This window comes from Miniopterus schreibersii, assembly GCF_964146895.1.
Source record: "Miniopterus schreibersii genome assembly, chromosome: 2".
In the NCBI taxonomy this organism is placed as follows: Eukaryota; Metazoa; Chordata; class Mammalia; order Chiroptera; family Miniopteridae; genus Miniopterus; species Miniopterus schreibersii.
Genome location: NC_138102.1, coordinates 86,313,143 through 86,338,364, shown reverse-complemented (window position 1 = coordinate 86,338,364; position 25,222 = coordinate 86,313,143). Strand labels below are relative to the sequence as shown.

Below are 25,222 nucleotides of genomic sequence, written 5' to 3'. Positions count from 1 at the left end.
TGCATTCTCCTAGGTCCTTAGCATAATGTCAAAATATACTAAACACTTAATATTTTAAGTTGGTATGTTAAAGTTCTTACATTTTTGTCATTCATTTCATAAATCATACAAAATAATAGGTATATATAAAAATAAAATCTGGAATGAAAATGAGTAATTATGTACCTTTAAGCAATGTACCTAAAAGATATGGCTTAGATATAAAGAAAATTATTCCATTAGTGAATTCCACAGATTTTATTAATCAAATGCTCCTATGCAAATTAGGAAATGCAGGCAAAGGTAAGTGAACTGATTTGTCTAAGACTCGTGCAAAAAAAAGATAAGGAGAGTATTAATGATAGCAAAACCATATACTGTAAAGTTAAATTCTTAATCAGTTACATATTATGACTAATAATGGACAAACACTGACTTTAAATAATTTGTTCATATTTCACTAAACTTCTAGTATGAAATATAGACATACTAGACAGACATACTAGATAGATGAATAAGGTGCATCCTACATATCAGATCTGTGACACTAGAACCTACTGATAAACAGTTTCTTTAAAACAGCCACTAAGCAAAAAACATGAAGCTGAAAAAATTCTTGTTTATTTTATTTCCCCATAATCTTTTAAATTAAAAACTGATTTTCTTCTTATTCTTTTTTTAACAGAATCATATATATTTTCAAGTTCATGATGTACTTTCTACTAAGAAAGTAGATACAATTACAAAAGACTAAGAAATTAAGCCTAACTGGAATTCCTTTGTATGGGAGTTTGCTCTTTTATATGGTAAACTAAATTTGCAATACACATTTTTCAGGTTTCAAGAAATGTAATGCTGGGATGTCTTTAGATAATTATAAAAGCTTTTTTGGAGTTCACTTTTGAAAATTGCTAACTGCATATTTGTAGGGGAAAGAAAATGAAAGAAAATGAAATGGAGCAACTCTCCCCTTTCTAGTCAATTAGTCAAATAAAATGACATAAAAATTAACTATAATAAAATACAAATATAAGGTCAAGAATATATGTCCATTTGAGCAAAAAAGAAAAGAAAAACAAAGAGAGAATTCATGGAAATGGACAACAGTGTGGTGAGTGCAGGGGTGAGTTGGTGGGGTAGGTAGAAGAGGAACTAGAAGGGATAAAGAAAAGAATATATGCCATTTAACTGAGATAAAACAACAAACCTAGTAATATAAAGAAGGCTGTGTTTTAAATAAGTGATGTAAAATTTGAAGAACTAAAACTTTTACTACTAAACTACAATTTTAATATAATATAAAGAATGTCAATGTAGTAGATATTGTGGAAGATCATCAAAAACCTTCTTTAGGATAGAGACCCTCATTCCCTGGAAAGTTCAAAGTAGGACTACTGGGTTATGGCTCACAGATGAATTCCTCCCCAGAAGGAACCTGTCTCACCCAAAGTTGTGTCCCCACATCAGGAACAGGAGCAATTTACATTCAAACACTAGTCTTTAGGAGATAAAAATGCTCATTTGAGGACATTTCTCAGAGCCAGTCCACTTTCATAGCTTTCCCATGGAATGGCCTGGGGCGTCCCTTATAATTGCATCACTTTCTTTCTGACCAGTCCTTCCTTTCCCACTTCATTCTAGATTGTGTGATCAAGAACATTCCTTAGTAAACCACCCGTATTCGATGCTCGATCTATGAATTTGTGTCCTGAGGTAGCAGTCAGTTAATGAGTGTTTTTTAGTATAGTTCTTGGTTCACATAATATTTTTTGAAAATACAAATTGGAAAATCATTGATAAGGTATATGAAGATTTAAAGAGAAATAAGGAACTTCCATTTTGCTTGTAGAAAGCTGGGAAGGGTCATTCCCACACTAATCACAAGAGAAAGCAAGATAATCTACAGAAGTATGCGGTTGTTATAATATATCAGAGAGATGAGATTGCAGGCCAACCAACTAGCCTTGAAATCTGAAGACAGGAGCCTCCAAGGAGACATGGGAGGGGTGCAAGAACTTGCTTCCTTGGGGCAAGAGAGCAGGAAGCAGAAACAGATAAATCAAAAAAGAAAGAAAGAAGAAGACAAAGAAAGAAACAGATGCTTTTAATAAATTGCTGACATCCAAATGTGAGCTAATGTGAGATAAAACCTTCAGAGCTGTAGACACTAAGAGTTTGCAGTCATCTGCAGGCTCTTCTCCACAGCCCTCATCATTACTCATGAGGAAGCCCAGGACAGCATAGAAGACTGAGCAACTTCTTCAGGGCTGCAGGTGAAGGGAGAGAAACAGTAACTGCTGCAGAAAGACACAAAGCCCGGCTTAGATCCTTCTTCTCTATATCTTCTTCGAAACAAAGTCTTCTACATCTTAGAAAAGGGTAGCAAAGCCTTTCACTTTCAGGTTTCAGGAGAAAGCCTGTTGAAGCTAGAGAATGGGAACAGAAAAAACTCTCTACTCTGGAGAGGGGCAGGATTTTATCTTGAGTCCTTATATCTAGATATTATCCAACCACTTGGGAATGGGTAGGAAGAGTGGAAAAGCCCTACTTCAGAGACGCAGAGCAGCACCTGCCCAAAACTAAGTCTGAACCAGAACAACAGAAAACAAGCCCATGTCCCCCAAACACCAGGCTTGCAAGTATCCAATAACAAACAACAGAATACTGTTGCAGAAGCAGAAGCTGCTATACTATAGAGAACCTCTTTAAAGTATAGGATCAAAGGAAAGCCTAAAGATGAGGGTAAAATAGGAACACAGAGTAAAATACTCTGACAAACCAGCCCCTAGACTAACACAAAGAAGCGGTAGAGGAATTAAAAGCACTGAGAGTAACTAAAAGAAAACACAAAGCTACCTCAACTCCTGAGTAGAATGTCTTAAATCTCAAAATAGAAGGCCTAGCATAAGAAGAGTCAGGAGCATTTGCGGCATAAATATTATGAATGTCAGTCACTATTGTCCTATATACAATGTCCAGTTTTCATCCAAAAAATATAAGACATACAAAGAAGAAAAATCAATGTAGTCAGAATCACAAACCAACAGAATCAGAGCCCACAAATAAACCAGATATTGAAATTAGCAAAGAATTTAAAATAACTATAATAACATTTACAAGTTAATTAATAGTTGAAAAGATAGTCAACATGCATAAACAGATGAGGAACTTTAGCACAAAGTAAAAAACTATAAAAAAAGAAACCATGCTACCAATTGAAAATATACTAAAAAAGACAATAATACCTTCAATAGGCTTATCAATAGACTTAATAGCACCAAGGAAAGAATCCGTGAATTAGAAAATAGTCCAATAAAAAAAGACATATTAAAACAAATAAAAATTAGCCCAGCCGGTGTGGATCAGTGGTTGAGCATCGAACCAAGAACCAAGAGGTCTCTGGTTCAATTTCCGGTCAAGGCACATGCCCAGGTTGCGGGCTTGATCCTTGTTAGGGGGAGTGCAGGAGGCAGCAGATTGATATTTCTTTCTCATCTATCCCACTCCATTCCTTTCTCTCTAAAATCAATTAAAAACATACATATTAAAACAAATAGAGATTAACCAAAGAACTTATATGCATATATGCATAGCCCATGGATACAGACAATAGTGTGGTGAAGGCCTGGTGGGGATGGGGCAGAGGCTGGGTGGAGGAGGGCAAAGGGGAGGAAAATGGGGGATGTCTGTAATAATGTCAACAATAAAACAAAAATTTTTAAAGAGAGAAAAATATATGTATATATAATGGGAGAGGGAGAGAGAAAGATACAGGGCAAGTGCACGCAAGAGCTACGAAACAGTATAAAATAGCCTTATATAAATGTGATTAGAATCCCAGAAGAAGAAATGTGGTATGCTAAATAATGGCTGTCCAAAGATGACCAAACTATAATCCCTGGAACTTGTGAATAAGTTTTGATACATGGTGAAAGGGACTTTATAAATGAAAATCAGGTTATGTAAATTAAGTTAGAGAGATTATCCTATATTATGTAGGTGGTCCCAAACTAATCAAGGAAACCTAAAAAAGCAGAAAACTCTATGGGTGAAGTCAGAGAGTTGTGGAAGTAGAGGAAGGCAGAAGAGATGTATCAGCAGAAGTCAGAGGGACCCCAATTACAAAAAGAATGTGATACATTGTCACTGATTCTGAGTGCAGGGGCCACATGTGAGGATTTGAAAAGAGAACCTAGGAGCTAAGAGCTACCCCAGACTGACAATCAACAAAGAATTACAACCAAGTCATTTTAAAAATTATCTTTATTATTGAAAGAATTACAGATGTTCCCCTTTTCTTCCCATTGAGCCCCTCCACATTGACCCCCCCCAGGCCTTCACCACACTATTGTCTATGTCCATAGGTTATGCATATATGCATATAAGTTCTTAGTTTATTCTCTCCCCACACACACACCCACACACCCTGCCTTCCCTCTGAGATTTGTCAGACTGCTCCCCTCTTCTATGTCTCTGGATCTATTTTGTTCATCAGTTTGTTTTGTTTATTTGGTTCCACATATGAGTAAGATCATGTGATACTTGTCTTTCTCTGACTGGCTTATCTCCCTTAGCATAATACTCTACAGGTCCCACCATGCTGTTTCAAAAAGTAAGGGATCTTCTTTTTTAGAGCTGCATAGTAGTCCATGGTGTAAATGTCAGAAAAGATGATTGATATGATTTCAATCTTCTTGAACTTGTAGAGACTTGTTTTGTGTCCTAACATGTGGTGTACGTTTGAAAATGCCCCATGTGCCCTTGAGGGGAATTCATATTCTGTAGCTTTGGGGTGAAATGTTCTGTAAATGTCAATTAAATCCATTTGATCTCATGTGTCATTTAAAGTAACTGTTTCTTTGTTGATTTTTCATCTGGAAGGTCTATCCAGTCAAGTCAGTTAAGTATTAAAGTCCCCTACTATTACTGTACTGCTGTTGATCTCTCCTATAAAATCCTCCAGAAGTTTTTGGGATTTTTTTCAGCCTGCATGAGTCTTTTGTTCTGAGGTGGGACTCTTGTAGACAGCATATTTTTGGGTCATGTTTTCTTATCCACTTGTGTGACATTTTCCCTAACCAGGTTAGGGAAGTTTTCTGCCATTATTTCTTCAAACAGGGTCTCTAACCCTTGCTTAATTTCTACATCTTTTGGTATTCCTATGATGCAAATATTGTTACAGTCCACGTTGTCCCACAGCTCCCTTAAACTCTTCCTGTTTTTCAATTGTTCTTTTCTTTTTGATTCTCTGATTGATTTTTTTCTACCCTGTCTTATAATTCACTGATCCAATCCTCAGCTTCCCCTTATCTGCTGTTTATTCCTTCCAACGTATTTTTTATTTCTACCATGCTATTTTTAATTTCCTTCATAGTTTCCGTATCTTTACTCATGCTATTGAGTATCCTTATGATCAGTACTCTGAACTCTATATCTAATAGACTGCTTATCTCCATTTCATTTAGCTCTTTTTGTGGAGAATTCTTTTGTTCTTCCACTTGGGGCTTGTTTTTTGTCTCCCCATTTTGGCTTCCTGTTTGGCTTTGTTTCTATGTGTCAGAAAGATTTGCTAGGACCCCCAGTCTTTTGGATGGTCTCTGGTGCAGGCCAATGTCCAATGCCTTCAGTACCGTTTGAAGCTTTCAGCACTTCACAGCTTGTGGTTCCCTCTGGTAGGGCTGCGTGGGTATGGAAAAGACCAAGATGTGCACCAAGGTCCGCTTTTCCAAGCCCTGGTTCCAGAAGCAGATCAGGCAAAGACTCAAAGCATCCAGAGAATGACTGCTATTCAGTCTTTTAATGAGCCTCAGGCTATAGAAACTCCACCTGGTAGGGTGAGAGGTTTTCAGTGGGTGGGGCAATTGCTTCCCCTACAGGCAAAAGTTGATTGGATGGTAAATGTCCACCTGAGGAAAGTGTCCTCTGCACTATGGGGAAATGACTCAGCACAGAAGTCCAGATAGCTGCCCTCATAGCTCTATACTCCCAGTCAGCAACTCTGGATTCTACTCACACAGCTCCAGTCCACTTTGCACTCCTTCTTCCAGAGGCCAAGGTGAGTGGCTGCACATAAAATTCTATATTGACCCTTTAAGAGGGTGCCTGCATTTGCAGCATTCTCTCCCTGGCAGAGAAAAACCCGGCAGCTTTTCACAGGCGGATGTTATGTGGGCACCTTTCTCAGTTCTGGTGCTCTGGGCTGGAAAACCCAGCTTGTGGTTTAGGCCCCAGAGTTCTCAGTAGGAACCTCCCACAGCTGAGCTATCCCTCTGGAACTTCAGCTGCTGCCTTTGGGAGCCTGTACAGCTCTCTTGAGCCTCCACACTTCCTACCAGTCTTTATGTGGTCTCCACTTTAGGTCCTTGGTTATGAGGGTGCTCTTCAGCTAGTCTTCAGTTGATTATTCAGGATGGTTTTTCTATATTTTAGTTGTAATTCCAGTTTGTTCCTGGGAGAGTGTCAGTGTAGCTTCCATTCAATCTGCTGTAACCTTGGAATCTCCCATAAGTCCTTTAGTTGTGTAAAACTAAATTCTGCCAACAACCTGAATGAATCTGATTAGCTTCCAAAGCCTTGAATAAGGAACACAATAAGGAATGCAAAAATCATGATTTTATCCCAGTGTGACCTCTAATGTACTTTAACCAAGAGATCATTACATAATAAATGGGTATTGTTTTAAGCTGCAAAATTTGTGACAACGTATTATGGTAGCAATAGAAAACTAACACAAGGAAAGAGAAGATAGAGCAGAAAAAATGTGAATAGATAATGAATGAGAATTTTCCAGAAATGCTATAAAGGCTCTTAAATAGTCGATGCAAAAAGCACAGGAAAAACAAGCATAATAAATATTAACTAATAACCTATATTTGTTATAATAAATTGTTGGAAATCCAAACAAAATGAGCCCGGCCGGGCGTGGCTCAGCGGTTGAGCATTGGCCTAGGATCCAGAAGATCGTGGTTCGATTCCCAGTCAGGGCACATGCCTGGGTTGTGGACTGGATCCCCAGTCGGGGGAGTACAGGAGGCAGCAGATCAATGACTCTCTCATCATTGATGTTTCTATCTCTCTCTCTCCCTCTCCCTTCCTCTCTCTGAAATCAATAAAGATATATTAAAAAAAAAACCACACACACAAAAAAAAAACAAATATAAAATGAAACATTTAAGAAGGCCGTTAGAAAGTAAAGACAAATTATAAAAAAGAACAATGGTAAGAATGACATTCTCATTAGAAACTCTGCAGGCCAGAAGACAATGAAATAAAATATATTTCATAAAAATGTCAGTATTAGAAGGCAGGTCCAAAATGTCAATGTAGGGGAACACTGTGCTCACCCTCTCCCAAGAACACATTGAGCATACACCTATATTTAGAGCAATTTCTCCTGAGAGACAACTGAGAGCCAATTCAACCGTTTCTGCACAGCGAACGAGAGAGAGAGACCACATAGAGAAAGTTGGGGAAACACAGGAACTATCCAGGAGCTGAAGGAACTATCCAAGACCAAAGGAACCAGTGAACGTCACTGTTTACATTTCCCCTGCACTTGGATAGTGGGTGAAAGCTCTATCCAGATTCTCTGGCTGACCTGCAGGACTATTTTAGCAAGTCCCCAGCCACCCCTCTCAAAGCTAGATCTAACAGGAATAGGAGAACACCATAGCTCGTGTACAGGGGCTCTGCAATATAGAGATCTAGCAGGTACAGCCAACGGGCTGCATGTGCACACAGAGCCCACCCCTGAAGTGAATGTGGAGCTGGCAAACTGCTGAGGTACGCACACACAGATCTGCCCTTTTCAGATAAAGTGTGAAGTAATGGTGTGCTCCAGCCCTCACACTTGGGGCTGTCCTGCCCACAGAGGTTGCAGAACAAGCAAAGTGCAGCAACGTATGCACACAGGGTTGCCCCATCCTCACAAAGTGAGGAAATAACAAAGTGTGAGGTACCTGCAGCCAGGGCTGCCCTGTGCAGAGATAGTGGGGCACTGCTGTGCACACACATGGGGTTGCCTGCCTGGCAAGGGTGCAGAACTAGCAAAGTATAGTGGTGTGCACACATAGTATTGCCCCATCCAGAGAAAGTGAGGAAACAGTAGGGAGCTACAAAGAGTGCAGTCAGAGCAGCCCTGCCTAAACCTGGCTCAGAACGCAGACAATTAAAGCAACAAGGCATACCTCTTGCACACCGGGCAACCCAACCTGGATCACAAAGGGTAAGAAAGTGCTGTCAGACCAGGCTGCTCCACCTGGAACCCACTTCTGACGAGCTGGCACACTAAGCAATGCATGCAACTTCCCCAACTACAACTAGCCTGCCAAAACCATCCAGCACAAAGTATATATGAAGAAATAATGGCCGAAAACATTCCTAATCTGAGGGAGGAAACAGACATCCAGGTCCAGGAAGCACAGAGAGTTCCAAACAAGATGAACCCAAAGAGATCCACACAAAGACATACGTAATTAATATGGCAGGAATTAAAGTTAAGAGACAATCCTGAAAACTGCAAGAAGGAAACAAGTCATGTACAAGGGAAATCTCATCAGGCTATCAGCTGATTTCTCAGCAGCAACTTCACAGGCTAGAGGGGGTGGCAGGAAATATTTAAAGTGCTAAGGAAAGCAAACTATAACCTAGTGTACTATACATCCCACAAAGTTATCATTCAAAATTGAAGGAGAGATAAAGAGTGTCGCAGACAGTTGAAAACTGAAGTTCACTACCACTAAACTGGCTTTACAATAAACATTCAAGTGTTTTCTTTATGCAGAAAAGGCCTTACCCACAAATAAGACACAGAAAAGAATCACCCATTACTATGAATGTTAAAAGAAAAAGTAGCAAAACTAAAGATAACTGTTAGGGCAGTAAAGAGATAGGAAAATTCCAGGGCAAGTGGAATAGAGAAACTGAGACAGGAAAGTTAAAGCAAGGCCAAACAGTGTGGGCAATTTACAGCCAGCTTGTAAATAACAAGCCATTATTTTCCCCAGCCAAGGACACTTGAGGGCAAATGGTTAAAAGCCTCCCTAACAAGAGAATGCAGGAAAGGACAGGACAGGAAAGGGGAAAGGAAAAAACAGTTTTACTCCCTAAGCAGAGAAGACAGCAGTCTCAAGGCGTGGCAAGATAAAATTGCCAGGTGTTAGTCATGAATTCTGGGAAGGCCATAACAAAGTAAAAAGGGACCTTAAGAATCTGTACCACAAAATATTCAGCAGAGGAATGTGGGTTTTTTTGTAAATATATCTTTTTATTGATTTCAGAAAGAGGAAAGGAGAGGGAGAGAGAGAGGTAGAAACATCAATGATGAGAGAGTCATTGATTGGTTGCCTCCTGCACACCCCCAACTAGGGATCGAGCCCGCAACCCAGGCATGTGCCCTGACTGGGAATCAAACCCCAATTGCCTGGATCCTAGGTTGACGCTCAACCACTGAGCCATGCCCAGCCTGGCAGCAGAGGAATATTTGAAACCTATAATCAGGAGGGTATATAACTCCTCAAACCCCCATCCAACTTGCTCTTCAGATTAGCTGAGAGCCCACCTGTGCTTCATAAGTCAGATGACAGGTTTGCTTACCTTGTCTTTAATAAAGGTACATGTTTCAATTGTTTTAATAAAATTGACTTAACCACAATGCAATCAAGGCCTCTCATATAAAGTCATTTAAATGAGAGGACAAGGATCGAAGTTGGAGACAACCCTCTACCTCTGCTCTGACTCAGGGGGCTGACTGATAACACCTTTTCTGGGGTCTCTGGGAAGCCTCTAACATAACTACAATAAAATAGTCAGGGATGCATAAAACAAGAGATGTAAAACATGATGTCAAAAAGAGAAAGAGTGGCAGGAGAAATATTTAGTAATTTTTGTTTGCATTTGAAATTAACCAACATTCAGGTTCAAATAGACTGCTGTAAATATAAATGGATATGTATGAACCTCATGGTAACCACAAACCAAAACCTACCAAAAATACAAAAAAATAAAGGAACCTAGTCAAAACACTAAAGAAAATCAGCAAATTCAAAGGAAAGAGATCAAGAGACGAACAAAGGAACAGAGAACAACAACAAATTGCCAATTAACAAAATGACAATAAGCACATACTTATCAATAATGTAAACAAACTAAATGCTCCAGTAAAAAGATATTGGGTGGCAGAATGGACTTTTAAAAAAAAGACCCATCTACATGTTGCTTATAAAAGACTCACTTTAGATCAAAAGACACACACAGACTGAAAGTGAAGGTATGAAAAAAGATAGTCCATGCAAACAGAAATGAAAAGAAAGCTGGGGTAGCAATACTCGTATCAGACAAAATAGACTTTAAAACAAAGAACCTAAAAAAGAGACAAAAAGGACATTACATAATAATAAAAGAGTCAATCCAAGAAGAGGATATAACAATTGTAAATATCTATTATCCAATGTAGTAGCACCCAAGTATATAAAGCAAATATTAATGGACATAAAGCAAAAAATGAACAGTAATACAATAATAGTTGGGAACTTTATGGACCCAGCATGCTTCCGCTGTGCCACTCTGCTACCGGTATTAGTTGGGAACTTTAAACCCACTTATCTCAATGGATAAATCATGCAGACAGAAAATTAATAAGGAAACAATGGCCTTAAATGCTACATTATAACAAGTGGACTTAATATACATTTATAGAACATTTCATCCTCATTGCAGATGACACATTTTTCTCAAGTGCACATGAACTATTTTCCAGGATATACTATGTATTGGGCCAGAAAACTAGATTCAAAATTTAAGAAGATTAAAATTATATCAAACTTGTTTTCTGACGACAATGACATTAAACTAGAAATTAACTATAGGAAGAAAACTGTAAAAAAATCATAAATACATGGAGATTAAACAGCATGTTATGTCCAGCTGGTGTAGCCCAGTTGGTTGAGCATTGTCCAGTGCACAGAAAGGTCACCAGTTACACTCTTGGTCAGAGCACATGCCCAGGTTGTGGGTTTGGTCTCCAGTTGGGGTGTGTACAGGAAGCAACTGATCGATGTTTCTCTCTCTCTCTCCCTCTCCCTTCCTCTCTGTGTGAAATCAATAAAAACATGAAAAAAACAAACAAAACAAAAACCAGCATGCTACTAAACAACCAATAGGTCAAAGAGGAAATCAAACAGAAAATCAAAAATTACCTTGAGAAAAATGAAAATGAAAACACAACTTTACAAAATGTATAAAATGCAACAAAAGCAGTTATAAAGGAAGGTTCATAATTATACAAGTCTATCTTGAGAAACAAAAAAAATCCCAAATAAATAATCTAACTTTACATGAAAAGAAACTAGAACAAGAAGAACAAACAAAATCCAAAGTAAGTAGAAGGAAAGAAATAATGAGTATCAGAGCAAAAATAAATGTCATAGAAACTAAAAAAAAGCACCAGAAAAAAATCATCGAAACTAAGAACTGGTTCTCTGAAAGGATAAATAAAATTAATAACTCACTAGAGCAAGATGCATCAAGAAAAAAATGGCTAGGCAAATAAATAAAATCAGAAATGTAAAAGGAGAAATTACAACCAACACCACAGAAATACAGAAGATAATTAAAGAATACTATGAATAATTATATGTCAACAAATTTGACAATCTAGAAGAAATGGATAAATTTCTAGAAACATAAAACCTTCCAAGACTAAAGCAGGAAGAAATAGAGAATCAGAGCAGACTGAATACAGGCGATAGAAACAGTAGTAAAAGAACTCCCAAAAATAAAAGCCCAAGACCCAGCAGATTCACACTTGAATTCTACCAGACATTTGAAGAAAAATTAATATTTATCCTCAAACTATTCCAAAAAATTGAATATGAAGAAACACTTCCCAAATAATATTATCCTGATACCAAAATCAGCCAAGAACACCACAAATAAAGAGAATTACAGGTGAATACCCGTGATGAACATACGTGTAAAAATTCTCAACAAAATACTAACAAATTAAATTCAGCAATATATTTTTTTTAATTATACACCAAGATCAAGGGAGATTTATATTAAGGATGCAAGGGTGGTTCGGTATCTACAAAATAATTAATTTGATTCATTATATCAACATAGCCAAATATAAAAATCATATAATCATCTTAAGAGATGCAGGAAAATTACTTAACAAAATTCAACACCCATTTACGATAAAAAATAAAAACTGTCCAAAAAGTGGTTATACAGGAACTTACTTCAATATGACAAACTGAAAGCTAACATCATACTCAATTGTGAAAAGCTGAAAGCTTTTCCTCTAAAATCAGGAACAAGACAAGAATGTCTACTCTCACCACTATTAATCAATATAGTTTTGGGAGACTAGAAAAAAAAATAAAAGACATCCAAAGTGTTAGAGTTCTTAAGCAGAAAAATAATACTTGCAGATGGTATGGTACTATATATGACAAACAAACCCTAAATAATCCACCAAGGAATTAACAGAATAAATGAACTCAGTAAAGTTACAGGATATAAAATTAATGTACAGAAATCCACTGCATTTCTGTACACTAGAAATGATCAGAAGTAGGAATTCTGAAAACAATAACATTTACAGTTGTATCAAAAATAATAAAACACCTTGGAATAAATTTAAACAAGTAGGTGAAAATTTGTACTCTGAAAATTATAAGACTATAAAAAAGAAACTTAAGAGGACACAAATAAGTAGAAGGATATACCATGGGGCATAGGGGTTATAAGGGATCATGGACTAAAAGGGTTAATATTATTAAAATGACAATACTACCAATATCAACCTACAGATTAAATTCAATCACTGTCAAAATACCAGTGGCACTCTTTTCAGGACTAGAACAAATAATCCAAAATTTATGGAATCATAAAAAGACCATGAATAGCCTAAGCAATCTTGAGAAAAAACAAAGTGAGAAGTATTACACTCTCTGATTTCAAAACTATACTACAAATCTATAATAATCAAAACTGTATGGTATTTGCAAAAAAACAACAACAAACAGACACATAGGTCAATACAACAGAATAGAAAGCCCAGAAATAAACTCTTGTTTCTATGGTCAATTAATCTGCAAAAGAGAATGCAAAAATATACTACGGAGAAATTACAGTCTCTTCAATAAACGGTATTGAGAAAGCTATATACAGGTATATGCAAGAAAATAAAACTGGATCACGTTCTTACACCGTATATAAAAATGAACTAAAAATTGACTAAAGACTTAAATTGAAGAACTTGAAACCAAAAAAATCTCCTTGAAGAAAACATAGGCAGTAAACTATTTGACAGAAGTCTTAGTCATACATTTTTGGTTATGTCCCCTCAAGCAAGGGAAACAAAAGCAAAAATAAACAAATGGGACTTCTTCAAACTAAAAATTTCTGTTCAGCAAAGGAAACCATCAACAAAACAAAAAGATAACTTAACAAATGGGAGAATATATTCACAAATGATATGTAAATTAAGGAGTTAATATACAAAACTTATAAGGCATTCATACAACTTAATAACAAAAAATAATTTAATCAAAAAATGGGAAGAGGACATAAGACAGTTCTCCAAAGAAGACATACAAATTACCAACGGACATATGAAGAATGATCAACATCACTAATCATCAAGAAATTCAAATCAAAACCACAGTGAGATATCATCTCACACCTGTCAGAATAGCTATTATCAAAAAGTCAACTAGTAACACGTTGGTGAGGATGAGAAGAAAAGGGAAACCATTGTGTAGTATTGGTGGGTCTTCAAAATGCTGCAGTCACTATCGAAAACAGCATGGAGATTCCTCAAAAAACAAAAAATAAAATTAACACAAGACTCAGCAATTTCTCTTCTAGGTATTTATTGGCAGAAAATGAAAACACTAATTCAAAAATATATATGCACTCTATGTTCACTGAAGCAGTATTTATAATAGTGAAGATATAAAAGCAACCCAGGTGTCCATCAGCAGATGAATGGTTAAAGAAGGTATTATTCAGCAATATAGAAAGAAAATAATATCTTGCCATTTTCAAAAAATAGGTATAGACCTAGAGGGTATTATGCTAAGTGAAATAAGTCAGACAGAGAAAGACAGATAATGCATTATTTCACATATGTGAAATCCAAAAATCAAAACCACCAAATAAACAAAACAAAACAAAAACAGACTAACGCAAACAGAGATCAAACTGACAGTTGCCAGAAGGGTGGAGGGATGGGTGAGAAAGGAGAAGGGAAATACAGTCAATAATACTGTGATAAGTTTGATTACTTATCAGTGATAGAAGATTACTAGACTTAGTGTGGTAATCACATTTGTAAGGTAGATAAATGTTGAATCACTAATATTGCACACCTGAGATATATATATAATATTATATACCAACTATACTTAAATAAATAAAAAATGTCACCCCCACAATTCTCTTCCTATCTAAAAATATCTTTTGAAAATTAAGGTAAAATAAGAACTTTTTTCAAACAAACAAAAACTGAAAGAATTCATATAGCTGACTTCTATTATAACAACTTTTAAAGGAAGGTCTTCAAGTATAAGAACTATGATACCTGACATAAACTTATATTTATACGAACAAAATAACAGTGTTAGAAATGATAAATAAAAGTAAATATAAAATTAATTTTAATTGCTGTATTAATAATGGACTACTGAGACTAAAAATAGTAGTGTACAGTTTCTTAATAAGACATGTAAACGTAAAATGTATGACAACATTAACACAAAGGATGAGAAAGAGTATTTAAGAGTAAACCACTATAAGGATCTTATGCAACATATGGGACATTAAAATGCTATTAAAGATTATCTATGATCATTTAAAGACATAGTGTAAACCCTAGGATAACCTCTGAAAATGCGTGGAAGATAAATAAACAAAAAGCCAATATTAGGGAAAAACTGAATAAAAATTACTCCACTACAATAGAAGAAGGCACAGTAAGAGAAAAGAGAAAGTAAGACAGATAGAAAACAACAGTTTTTAGAAAACAAGTAGCAACTTGATAGATATTAATCTAACCATATTAGTAATTCCATTAAATGTTAATTATGTTAAAACATTTATTAAATATAAATTGTCAAATTGATTTCAAAAATAAAAAAGCACGGTCAATTGATATGTTAAGAAAATTCTGCTTTAAAACTAAAAATATAGATAAGTTTAAAGAAAAGAATGGACAAAGAAATATCATTAAAATCCTAATATAAACAAAGCCAGAAATTCCAAGGTGGTGGCAGCTTAAGTGGAAACCACACCGCCACTCTCCCAGGAACAAACTGGAATTACAACTAAAATATAGAAAAACCATTCCGAATACTCAACTGAAAACTAGCTGGAAAGCACCCTCATAACCAAGGACCTAAAGTGGAGACCACATAGAGACTGGTAAGAAATGTGGAGGCACAAGAGGGTTGGTCAGGATCCCACTGGCAGCAGCTGAAGTTCCAGAGGAATCTTTCGGCTGTGAGGGGTTCCCAATGAGAATTCTGGGGCTTAAACCCCAAGCTGAGCTTCCCAATCCAGAGCACCAGAACTGAGAAAGGTGCCTACATAACATCTGGTTGTGAAAAGGAGCAGGGTTTCTGTCTGCCAGGGATAGATGGCTGAAAATGCAGGCACTCTCGTATGCAGCCACTCACCTTGGAATCTGGCAGAGGGACTGGCAGAGTGGACTGGAGCTGTGTAAGGAAAATATGAGGATGCTGGCTCTAGGGATAGAGCTCAGAGGGCAGTAATTTGGATTTCTGTGCTGAGTCATTCCTCCATACTGCAGAGGACATACTTCTCAGGCAGATCTTTACCATCCAGGCAGCTTTCACCTGGGGAGGGTGCCGAGCAATTGCCTCACCTTTTGGAAAACCTCTCATCCCACACTGTGGAGTTTAAGCCTTGCTGTGGTCTACAGCCTGAGGCTCGTTAAGAAACTGAGAATAATAGTCTGCAGGCAAAAGGGGACCTCTGGGTGCTTTGAGTCTTTGCCTGATCTGCTTCTGGACCTGGGGCTTAAAAAGTAGAATTGGTGCTCATCTTGGTCCTATCCAAATGCACCTAGCCACAGCAGAGGGAGCCACATGCTGTGGATTGCTGATAGCTGCAAAAAGGGTCCCCAAGGCCAGCCACAAATGGTGTCTGTCATTGGACTGCACCAGAGACCCTCCAAAAAGACTGGGAGTCCTAGAAGATCTACCAGATACATAGAAATAAACCCAAACAGGCAGCCAAAATGGGGAAACAAAAACCCAAACGAAAGGATAAGAGAATTCTCCAAACGAAGAGATAAATGAAATGGAGATAAGCAACCTACCAGATATAGACCTCAGAATAATGATTGTAAGGATGCTCAACAGCATGAAAAACAATTGGGAAACTATGAAGGAAATTAAGAATGACACAGCTGAAATAAAGCATACATTAGAAAGGATAAACAGCAGATTACAGGAAGTTGAGGATCAGATCATGAAAATAGTAGACAGGACAGAAAAAAGCACTCAATCAGAGATAAAAAAAAAAAAAAATTAAAAAACAGGAGTATAGTTTAAGGGAGCTGTGGGGCAACATGAAATGAAACAATGTTCACATCATAGGGATAACAGAAGGGGAAGAAAGTGAGCAAGGAATAGAAAACCTGTTTGAAGAAATATTGGCAGATAACTTCCCTAACCTGGTAAAAAAAAAAAAGTCACACAAGTTGAGGAGGCACAGAGAGTCCAAAGCAAGAAGAATCCAAAGAGGCCCATTCCCAGACAATCATAATTAAAATGCCAAAAATTCAAGACAAAGAGAGAATCTTAAAGGCAGTAAGAAAAAAGCAAACTGTTGCCTACAAGCGAGCTCCCATAAGGCTGTCAGCTGATTTCTCATCAGAAACTCTACAGGCCAGAAGGGAATGGCATGAAGTGTTCAAGATAATGAAAAGCAAGGATCTAAAACCGAGACTACTCTATCCAGCAAGTCTATCATCAAAATAGATGGTGAAATAAGAGCTTCCCAGACAAAAAAAGTCTAAAGTAGCTTATCACCACCAATCAGCATTACAAAAAATGTTAAAGGGACTGCTGTAATAAGAAGTAATATGCTTGGTGGGGCTCCCTTGTGAAGCCGTCCACAGAGGGGCTTTTTTTTTCTGGGAGTTTTTTGATTGTTACTTCGATTTCATCAGTTGTTGTTGGTCTATTCAGGTTTTCTGACTCTTCCTGATTGAGTTTTACATGATCTCACTCATGTGGAATATAATGAACAAAATAATCTGATGAACAAAATAGATCCAGAGACATACAAGCATGGAACAGACTGAAAAATATCATAGGGGAGGTTGGGGTGGGGGAGTTGGTGGAGGGAAATTAATCAAAGAACCTTTATGCACATATGCATGGAGATAGACAATAGTTTGGTGGAGGCCTAGGGGGAAGGAGCAGATGTAGTGGGGAGGGAATCATTGGGGAAAATAAAGGGGCTACAACTGTAATACTCTGAATAATAAAGATAAAATTTTTAAAAAGAAAGCCAGAGTAAGGAACTGAAAACATTTAAATGGATGTGATATTAGAACTTATGTCATACTTGACTAATTTTTTTATAAGTTGAAAATACAAGATAATTAAATTTGTCCATGATATAATTACAGGATAAAAAGAATGGATATGAAACAATCCTGTTCAAAGAGTGATTAAATAAAACTAAGCCATTCAATGCTGATAATCAATCTAATTTAGAACAAAAGAATAAACTAGCTATATAAAAACAATTTGGATTCCCACTTTTCATAGTCTGACCCTCCTACTTAGAACAACTAGGAGAGCTGGAGTAAAACCAAAATAAAACACAATCACCTCTTTGAGGGCAATGGAGAGTAAAGACAGGGACCCTTTATTTGACCATGATCCTAAATAAGAAGAAACCCCAAAGATGTGATTTTGGCATTTGGGCCATTTTTCTCAATATGGGCATGTTTCTGAAAGAAGCGGTTCAATGTCTTAGCATTTGAACAAAAATTTTAACACACTTATGGGAAAAAAGGGTTCAGGGGCCACCAAACGGGAGGAAGCACTTACAAAAACCTTATGATTCAAGGTGCAACTTTGTAGACTTACACCCTAGAGTAGTGGTGAACCAGAAAATTACTAGCCTTATCACCTTGACTTTATTATGTCATGTAGGATTGCTAATGCTTACTGAAAGTAAAAATAATTGCTTTTAAACAATATAAACAATGATCTCAAAAAAGTTAATTTGAACTAAATACAGAAAAAGATACACATACAAAATATTAAAATTCTCAGAGTAAGTCAAATAAGAAATATGTAAGACTTCAACGTAGAACAGTAAAAACTGTTACTGAAATAAAATTTAAGAAAAACTAAAGAAATTGAAGTGATCTATGACGTTCACAATTTGGAGGTCACAATCTTGAAAGAGATTTATGTATGCAGTATAAATCCAGCTACAATAATCTAAAAATTCTATTCCTTGCCAAAACCACAGCAAGTTGTTTTTAATTTGTATTTTGTCAAATTAATCCTAAAATCTAAACAGAAACTCAAAGAATCAAGAATAGCTTAGACTTTCTTGAGAAAAAGGACAAGGTTGGAAAGACCTTACTCAGCAAGATACTGATCTTAATTGAACACTAAAAGTAATTATGACACTATGGCACAAGGATAGACAGACAGACAAATGGGGTAGAACTGTCTGCCAAACAAGAATCTAGTATATAGGGACATTTGATTTATAACAAAAGTGGCAGAGCATGGGGGGAAGAAGAGTTTTTCAAATAAATAGTGCTGGGTCATCTTGATATCCATATTACTCCCATCCTCATTAAACTCAAAAAACTTAATTCCAGATGAAAGACACATCTAAATATAAAAAGCAAAGAACAAGTAGCCAGAAGATAAGGTAGGAAAAATGTAGGCAAATATATCACCTACAATGGAAAAAGCACTAACAAACAAATCTAGATAAACTGTTGCATTAAAATTTACAATTTCCATTGATCAAAACAGATCATATAGGTAATGATATGAAAAGCCACAGAATAGAAGATATACATATTATATACATACACACACACGTATATATAAATGCATAACACACATATATATAAATGCATATGGTTGTGTGTGTGTATATATATATAAACATAATCATCAAAGGACTCAATTTAAAAATGCATAAAGAACCTTTACAAATTAATAGGAAGACGACAAGCAACTCAGTTTTGTGTGTTTGTTTTTTTTTAAATCAGCAAAGGATTTCAACAGGCAAATAACAAAGGAAGAAAACCAAAGGACCAATAAATATATAAGAGGGTGCTCAATTTCATTAATTATCAAGAAAATGCAAACTAAAAATACAATGGGACACCACCATACTTCTACCAAAATGGTTAAAATATAAGATTGATAATACTAAGTACTGTTAAAGATATGAAGAAATATGAACTCTCATATGCTTCTGCTGAGTAAACTTACATAACCACTTTAGATATCCAACTGGCATTATTTAGTACAATTGAACTTGTACAAACACTATGAATCATAAATTCTACTCCATGTTATTTACCCAAAAGATATACATACAAATGTGCAGCACACCTAAGAGTAATGTACAAGCAGCATTGATATGTAAAATGTAGCATTATTTGTAACAGCCCGAAACTAGAAAATTCCAATGACTATCATCAGTGAGATAGATTAATATACACCCACAAAGGAATAAAAAATGGAATAAAAATAAACAAACTATTACTATATACAACAAGGATGAATCTCATAAACATAATGTTGAATGAAAGAAGCCATAGATAAAAGAATACATACTGTACAATCCCATTTATATAAAATTTAAAAAAGACAAAACTAACCTAGTATTAAAAGTCAGGATGGTGAAACTGAAGAGGGGCAAGAATAGTGTCAAGAAAAGGAGCACAGCCCGGCCGGGCGTGGCTCAGCGGTTGAGCATCGACCTGGGATCCAGGCGATCAGGGTTCGATTCCCGGTCAGGGCACATGCCCGGCTTGCGGGCTCGATCAATGACTCTCTCATCACTGATGTTTCTATCTCTCTCTCCCTCTCCTTTCCTCTTTCTGAAATCAATAAAGATATATTAAAAAAAAAAAGAAGAAAAGGAGCACAGTGTGGGGGCTTCTGGAGTACTAGTAACATTCTACTTCTTGACTTAGGTGATGGTAATATGAGTGCGTTCATTCATTCATTGAGCTTATACACTTTGCATTTGCGTGACACTTGAATTAAAAATGTGAATACATACACATGTGTGTGTGTGCACATGAGCAATTTAACTCCAGGCCAGTCTCTTCTAGGAATGCTCTTTGATATGTTACTAAAAAACATTAAAAAAAAATATTTTTACTGACTTTTAGAGAGAGGAAGGAAGAGGGAAAAAAAGAAATAGCTGTGGAGTTGAGAGCCAGACATCAATTGGCTGCCTCCTGCACACACCCCCTACTGGGGACTGAGCACACAACCTAGGCATGCGCCCTAACCTGGAACAGAACAGGCAACCTTTCAGTGCGCAGGATTGATACCCAACTAACAGCCATACTAGCCAGGACTAAAAAACATTTTTATCTATTAATCACAATAAAAAAGTGTTTGGTTATTCAAGCTCCAATTATATATGTTAGCTATAATTTGAAAATTTATTTTGAAAGTCTATATTTAAACTTTTCATCATCACCTCAAAGATGTCTACTTTTTATCATGTTACCATTTGTGCAGGTTTTTATTTTATTGGATATTGAAACATGCTATATGACAATGGATTATAAATTCAGCAGAGTCAATGTCTGAAAATTATTCAAGATCTCTGGACACTGAAATATAACAGATTTTGTATAATGAATAACAAGCTAAAAGTATTAAAACAGTGCATTTATGAAATATATCACAAAATATGTAATTAACCATTCTCAAAAATTCTTAACTATACCATTGTGTTTATTGTGTACTGTTTCAATATGTTTGAAAGGGCAGGAAAGGAGTAAAATGAGTAAAAAACAAAATAAATTGTAATGTATACCTCATATTTTCAGCCGAGTCTTCTGGCATTGGAGCAACAGTTTGTACAGCTGGAAGGTTTTTGCTGGTAGCACCATTCACAAAACTAGAAGAGGAGGAAGTGGAGGAGGACCCTGAATCCACTGCACCTGTTTCCAAAATAATAATTTTAGCTTTAAATATACATTTATTTAATAAAATAATTTTCATTACATCATTGCCATCTCATTTTGAAGAACTACTCATCTGAATTCCAAAACAGAATTTAACAATTAAAATCACTGGCTATTAGTACACTAATTACTATTTATATTTATAATTAAATTCTAGTTGATTTACTTATATTAATCTAACAAAACTACATATTACAAACGGGGTACAAATAAAAGACATCAATAAATGAAAATAATTTTAGATAAAATGCTGATAAAAACCATGCAAATTTAGGTGTAGAAAATTTATCTGTTTTATGGATGTGCTGTAATATTTTCAGTTTCCATCATCTAAAATATAATTTACAATAGATTGAGCATAAATTTGTGGCACTGGAGAATGAAATGCTTTATTCTGATAGAATGATTGCTTAAGAAAGGATATAATGAGTATAATTATACCTGATTTTAAAATGAGTTCTCCTCAACGATATGAAGATGCCATTTTAGAACAGATTTTTCTACAATACACTAGGTAAGTTAAGTATATGAAATAGCTGTGGAGTTGAGAGATATCTAGTGTTCCTAAATATCTTATCTTACATTAATTCCTATAAAATGGGATTGCTTACTGGAATTTCCACTCTTAACACTTACACAGCATCTATGTGCCAAAATATTGGGTGTCGCAAAAAACATACACACACTTTAACAGCTGATAACTCACTTAATTTTCACTCCTTTTCAGGTTTAACTGATTTGAAATAATGGGTGAAGCCAGACTAAGCTTTGAAAAAAGAAAATTTATCCTAAAGTGCCGCTAGACTTCTTTTTCTATGGGATACATGAAAGATAAATTTTACGGTACAAAACCGGTAACAGTTGATGAATTAAGGGTGCACAAGTACCCAAAGAAATGATTCCTGATGTTTGTGATTCCATTGCTTCATGTTATCAGGAGTGCCTGGACCAGAATGGTCATCAGTTTGAAAATAAGCATTGACAAAAAAATTATTCATTTCTGTAGATTGTTTAAAATTTTTTAAATGAACTGTATGTTAATAAACACTGACTTTATAATAATTCAAAGTGAGTATACTTTTTTGGGACACCCTGTATAAAATGGACAATGGGTCCCATTTAGATGCTGACCAACAAAACCTCTAAGGAGGCGGTTTATTACTTATATTTTATTTTTCATTGTAATATTATATACTTTATACTATCAGTAGAGCTCTTGCTACCATCATTTCTTATATCTCTTATTAGTTCATAAAATAAAAATTAGAAAATAACTTGTTTCATATAAAAATAAAAAAGGTGATTTAATTTTCCATGTATGTATATTTTAAAAATAAGGACTTAATAAATACCAAATGCAGTTTTTTTCTACTACATTGGCATATGTTAAAAACCTAAACACTTTTTATGGTATATATTTTGGTAAAAGAAACATTTTTATTCCTATTTCTAGAAAGCAAAATGAATATAAAGAGTAAGATTATAAATGGAATACAAAAATTTTATATAAAGTCTTCAGAAAAGCCAAATATAAATATTTATTTATAATATAGGTAAATCAGAGGTGTTATGTTCTTTAAAACAATGCCATTAATGATATCTAATTGCTCATATAAATATCAGAGTACAGTCTATTTACTACAACCCCATAAATGTGTTGTTTATGGTATGTCACTCTGGTGGTATGATAAACAAGACAGATACAAAAGGCACAAAGAAGAGCTATGAAATTAATAAAAATGGGAAGAATCTAAGTAATGGTAATAGATGTAAAAGTTCAAGGCTATACAGTTTGGAGAAGAGAAGGCTACTATAATCAGGGAAGAAAAGTCAGGGATCATTCTGCAGTGTATAAATACCTAAAATGGAATGACAAAGATTTGGGTAAGGATTTATTTAGCTATTAAGCAACAGGAACATTTCTGAAAATTTACAAAAAAATAATAAGAAATTGTAGTGATTTGGAACTATCTGTCCCTAGAATCATTAGAAAAATGATTGGACAATGAATTGGATACAAATGTAATCTAGGTGTCTGTGTGTGTGTGTGTGTGTGTGTGTGTGTGTGCATGTGTGTGTGTGTATGTGTATATTCATAGTCACACATGGTTCTTAGTCACCATGTGTTTTTAATCAAGTTGAAGATCTTACATATCTAGGTCCTCAGGGGAGCTCTGCCTTCCTTTAGAGGATTTAGAAAAATATATAGATTAGGATTCAACCAGTAAATGACACTAAAGCTAGTTTCTGTCACTAACATAGTTAGTACAACTTCTTATTCTTAATAAAATTTACTAATTTTTACATATTATACTTCAGTGTTCAACTTACCTTTGGTTTTGCTCCCCAAATACCTTTCAGCAATCTGATTTCACTCTGAGAGTAAATAGAACTGTTTTGAGAAGACTCAACACAAACCTAATAGTGTCCCCTAAAATGACTATGAAAAACACACACCCTACAACTACAGACAGATTCTGAAAGGCAGTAACATAAAGTAGAACCATCTTAAAGATTAAGAGAACCTTAAATTATCAGGGTATTTTATTTTTAAGATCAAATAAGCACAAAAATGAAGATACAAAAAACAGAAAGAAAAAGATGAGGTATCACAAAAATATGTAAGGACAATACCTGTTGTATTAATCATACTTTTTGGTGTAGCTCCAGTAGCTGCAAATATATTAGAAGTGCTGCCTGTTGGCAGCCCACTTCCAGCTGCAGTGGCTCCCACAGTGGTTACAGCTAAACTGCCTGGAGGTGGCTTCTTCACAGGCACCACGACACTCCTGCAAAGAAAGAAATGATAGGAAATAATAAACAACACAAGACGAATTCTAATCCTACCATGGGAGATACATCTAGACAACATATTATTTTCTTTACTTTTTCCTGTTTTGAAAACTCCTGAGTACAACTTCATTGCTGAAAACAATATTGATATTAAGGATGTTAAGGATATTAAGGATATTAAGGATGGATATTAAGTGTGTTGACTACTATAATTCACATGGAAAATAGTTATGTAGAATTTGGAGTTTGCAAATATGTCTCAAGATGGCATGTAGGTTATAATCACAAATTTTGGAAAATGTATGCTTAAGTCAGAATATTCTGCATATGCACACAGACTTTTTTTGCAAATTATACATAAAATGTCCATCTTACCTACAATATAGTCTCCATGTGTCAAATAGTCATAAAAACTTCAAAATCCAAATTCTAAATCTTCTTTATAGTAAAGCAAAAAATTAAACCAAGAAATCTGATATTAAATAAGTTCATATTTTATTTTTATGAAAAAAAATTAAATTTTTTTTCCAATTTGCATTCACTTTATAATGTCTCAAATTAAATTTGTTTTCATAGACGGAATGTTAATATAATGAAAAAGAACTAAGATTATACATTATACATTTGGTGAAAATCTATTTAGCTTTTAAGCCTTGACTTTTTGAAGATAGGAGGTGAGTCTTTTCTCCCATATTTCTTTAGCATATTTAAGTGAATTTCACACAAGAAGTCTGAATAGGACATTGTGTTAACCTTAAATTATAAATGAATGGTAATATTAGTCAACTTAAAAGATAAAGAAACTATTTTTCCAACATAATAAATATCTTTGTTTCTTTGCAGGAAGCTTCATTCTTAAAGTTTACAGCACTGCGACTTCATTTAACGCATACTTTCAAGCACTCATTGAACTTATTTATCTAGAATAGTGATTTTCAATCTTTTTCATCTGATGGCACATATAAACTAATTACTAAAATTCCTAGCACACCAAAAAACATTATATTTTTTGCTGATGTGAAAAAAAAAGGTATAATTTTGCTTCATTCAAACCAGGCAGCTATTGTTGTGTTGGCTGTTCTCTTTATTTTATTTGACAATATAAGAGAAAAGAGGTCCGTTCCCCTGACTAAATAGTCAGGTATTGAAAGATTTAAAAATTCTTGCAGCACACGAGTGTGCCAAAGCACACCATTTGAAAATCAATGATCTAGAAAG

General features: G+C 35.4%; 1 protein-coding gene across 1 annotated transcript in view; it reads right to left on the bottom strand.

The window, feature by feature from the left end:
• Positions 1-25,222, bottom strand: part of NBEA (neurobeachin) — an 817,699-nt gene that overhangs the window by 491,223 nt on the left and 301,254 nt on the right. The window contains exons 31-32 of the mRNA XM_081128332.1: positions 23,846-24,000; positions 21,061-21,187 (exon numbers count right to left, since the gene is read on the bottom strand). Of these exons, the coding sequence (XP_080984458.1) occupies positions 21,061-21,187; positions 23,846-24,000 (282 nt within the window). The remainder of the gene's footprint in view (positions 1-21,060; positions 21,188-23,845; positions 24,001-25,222) is intronic.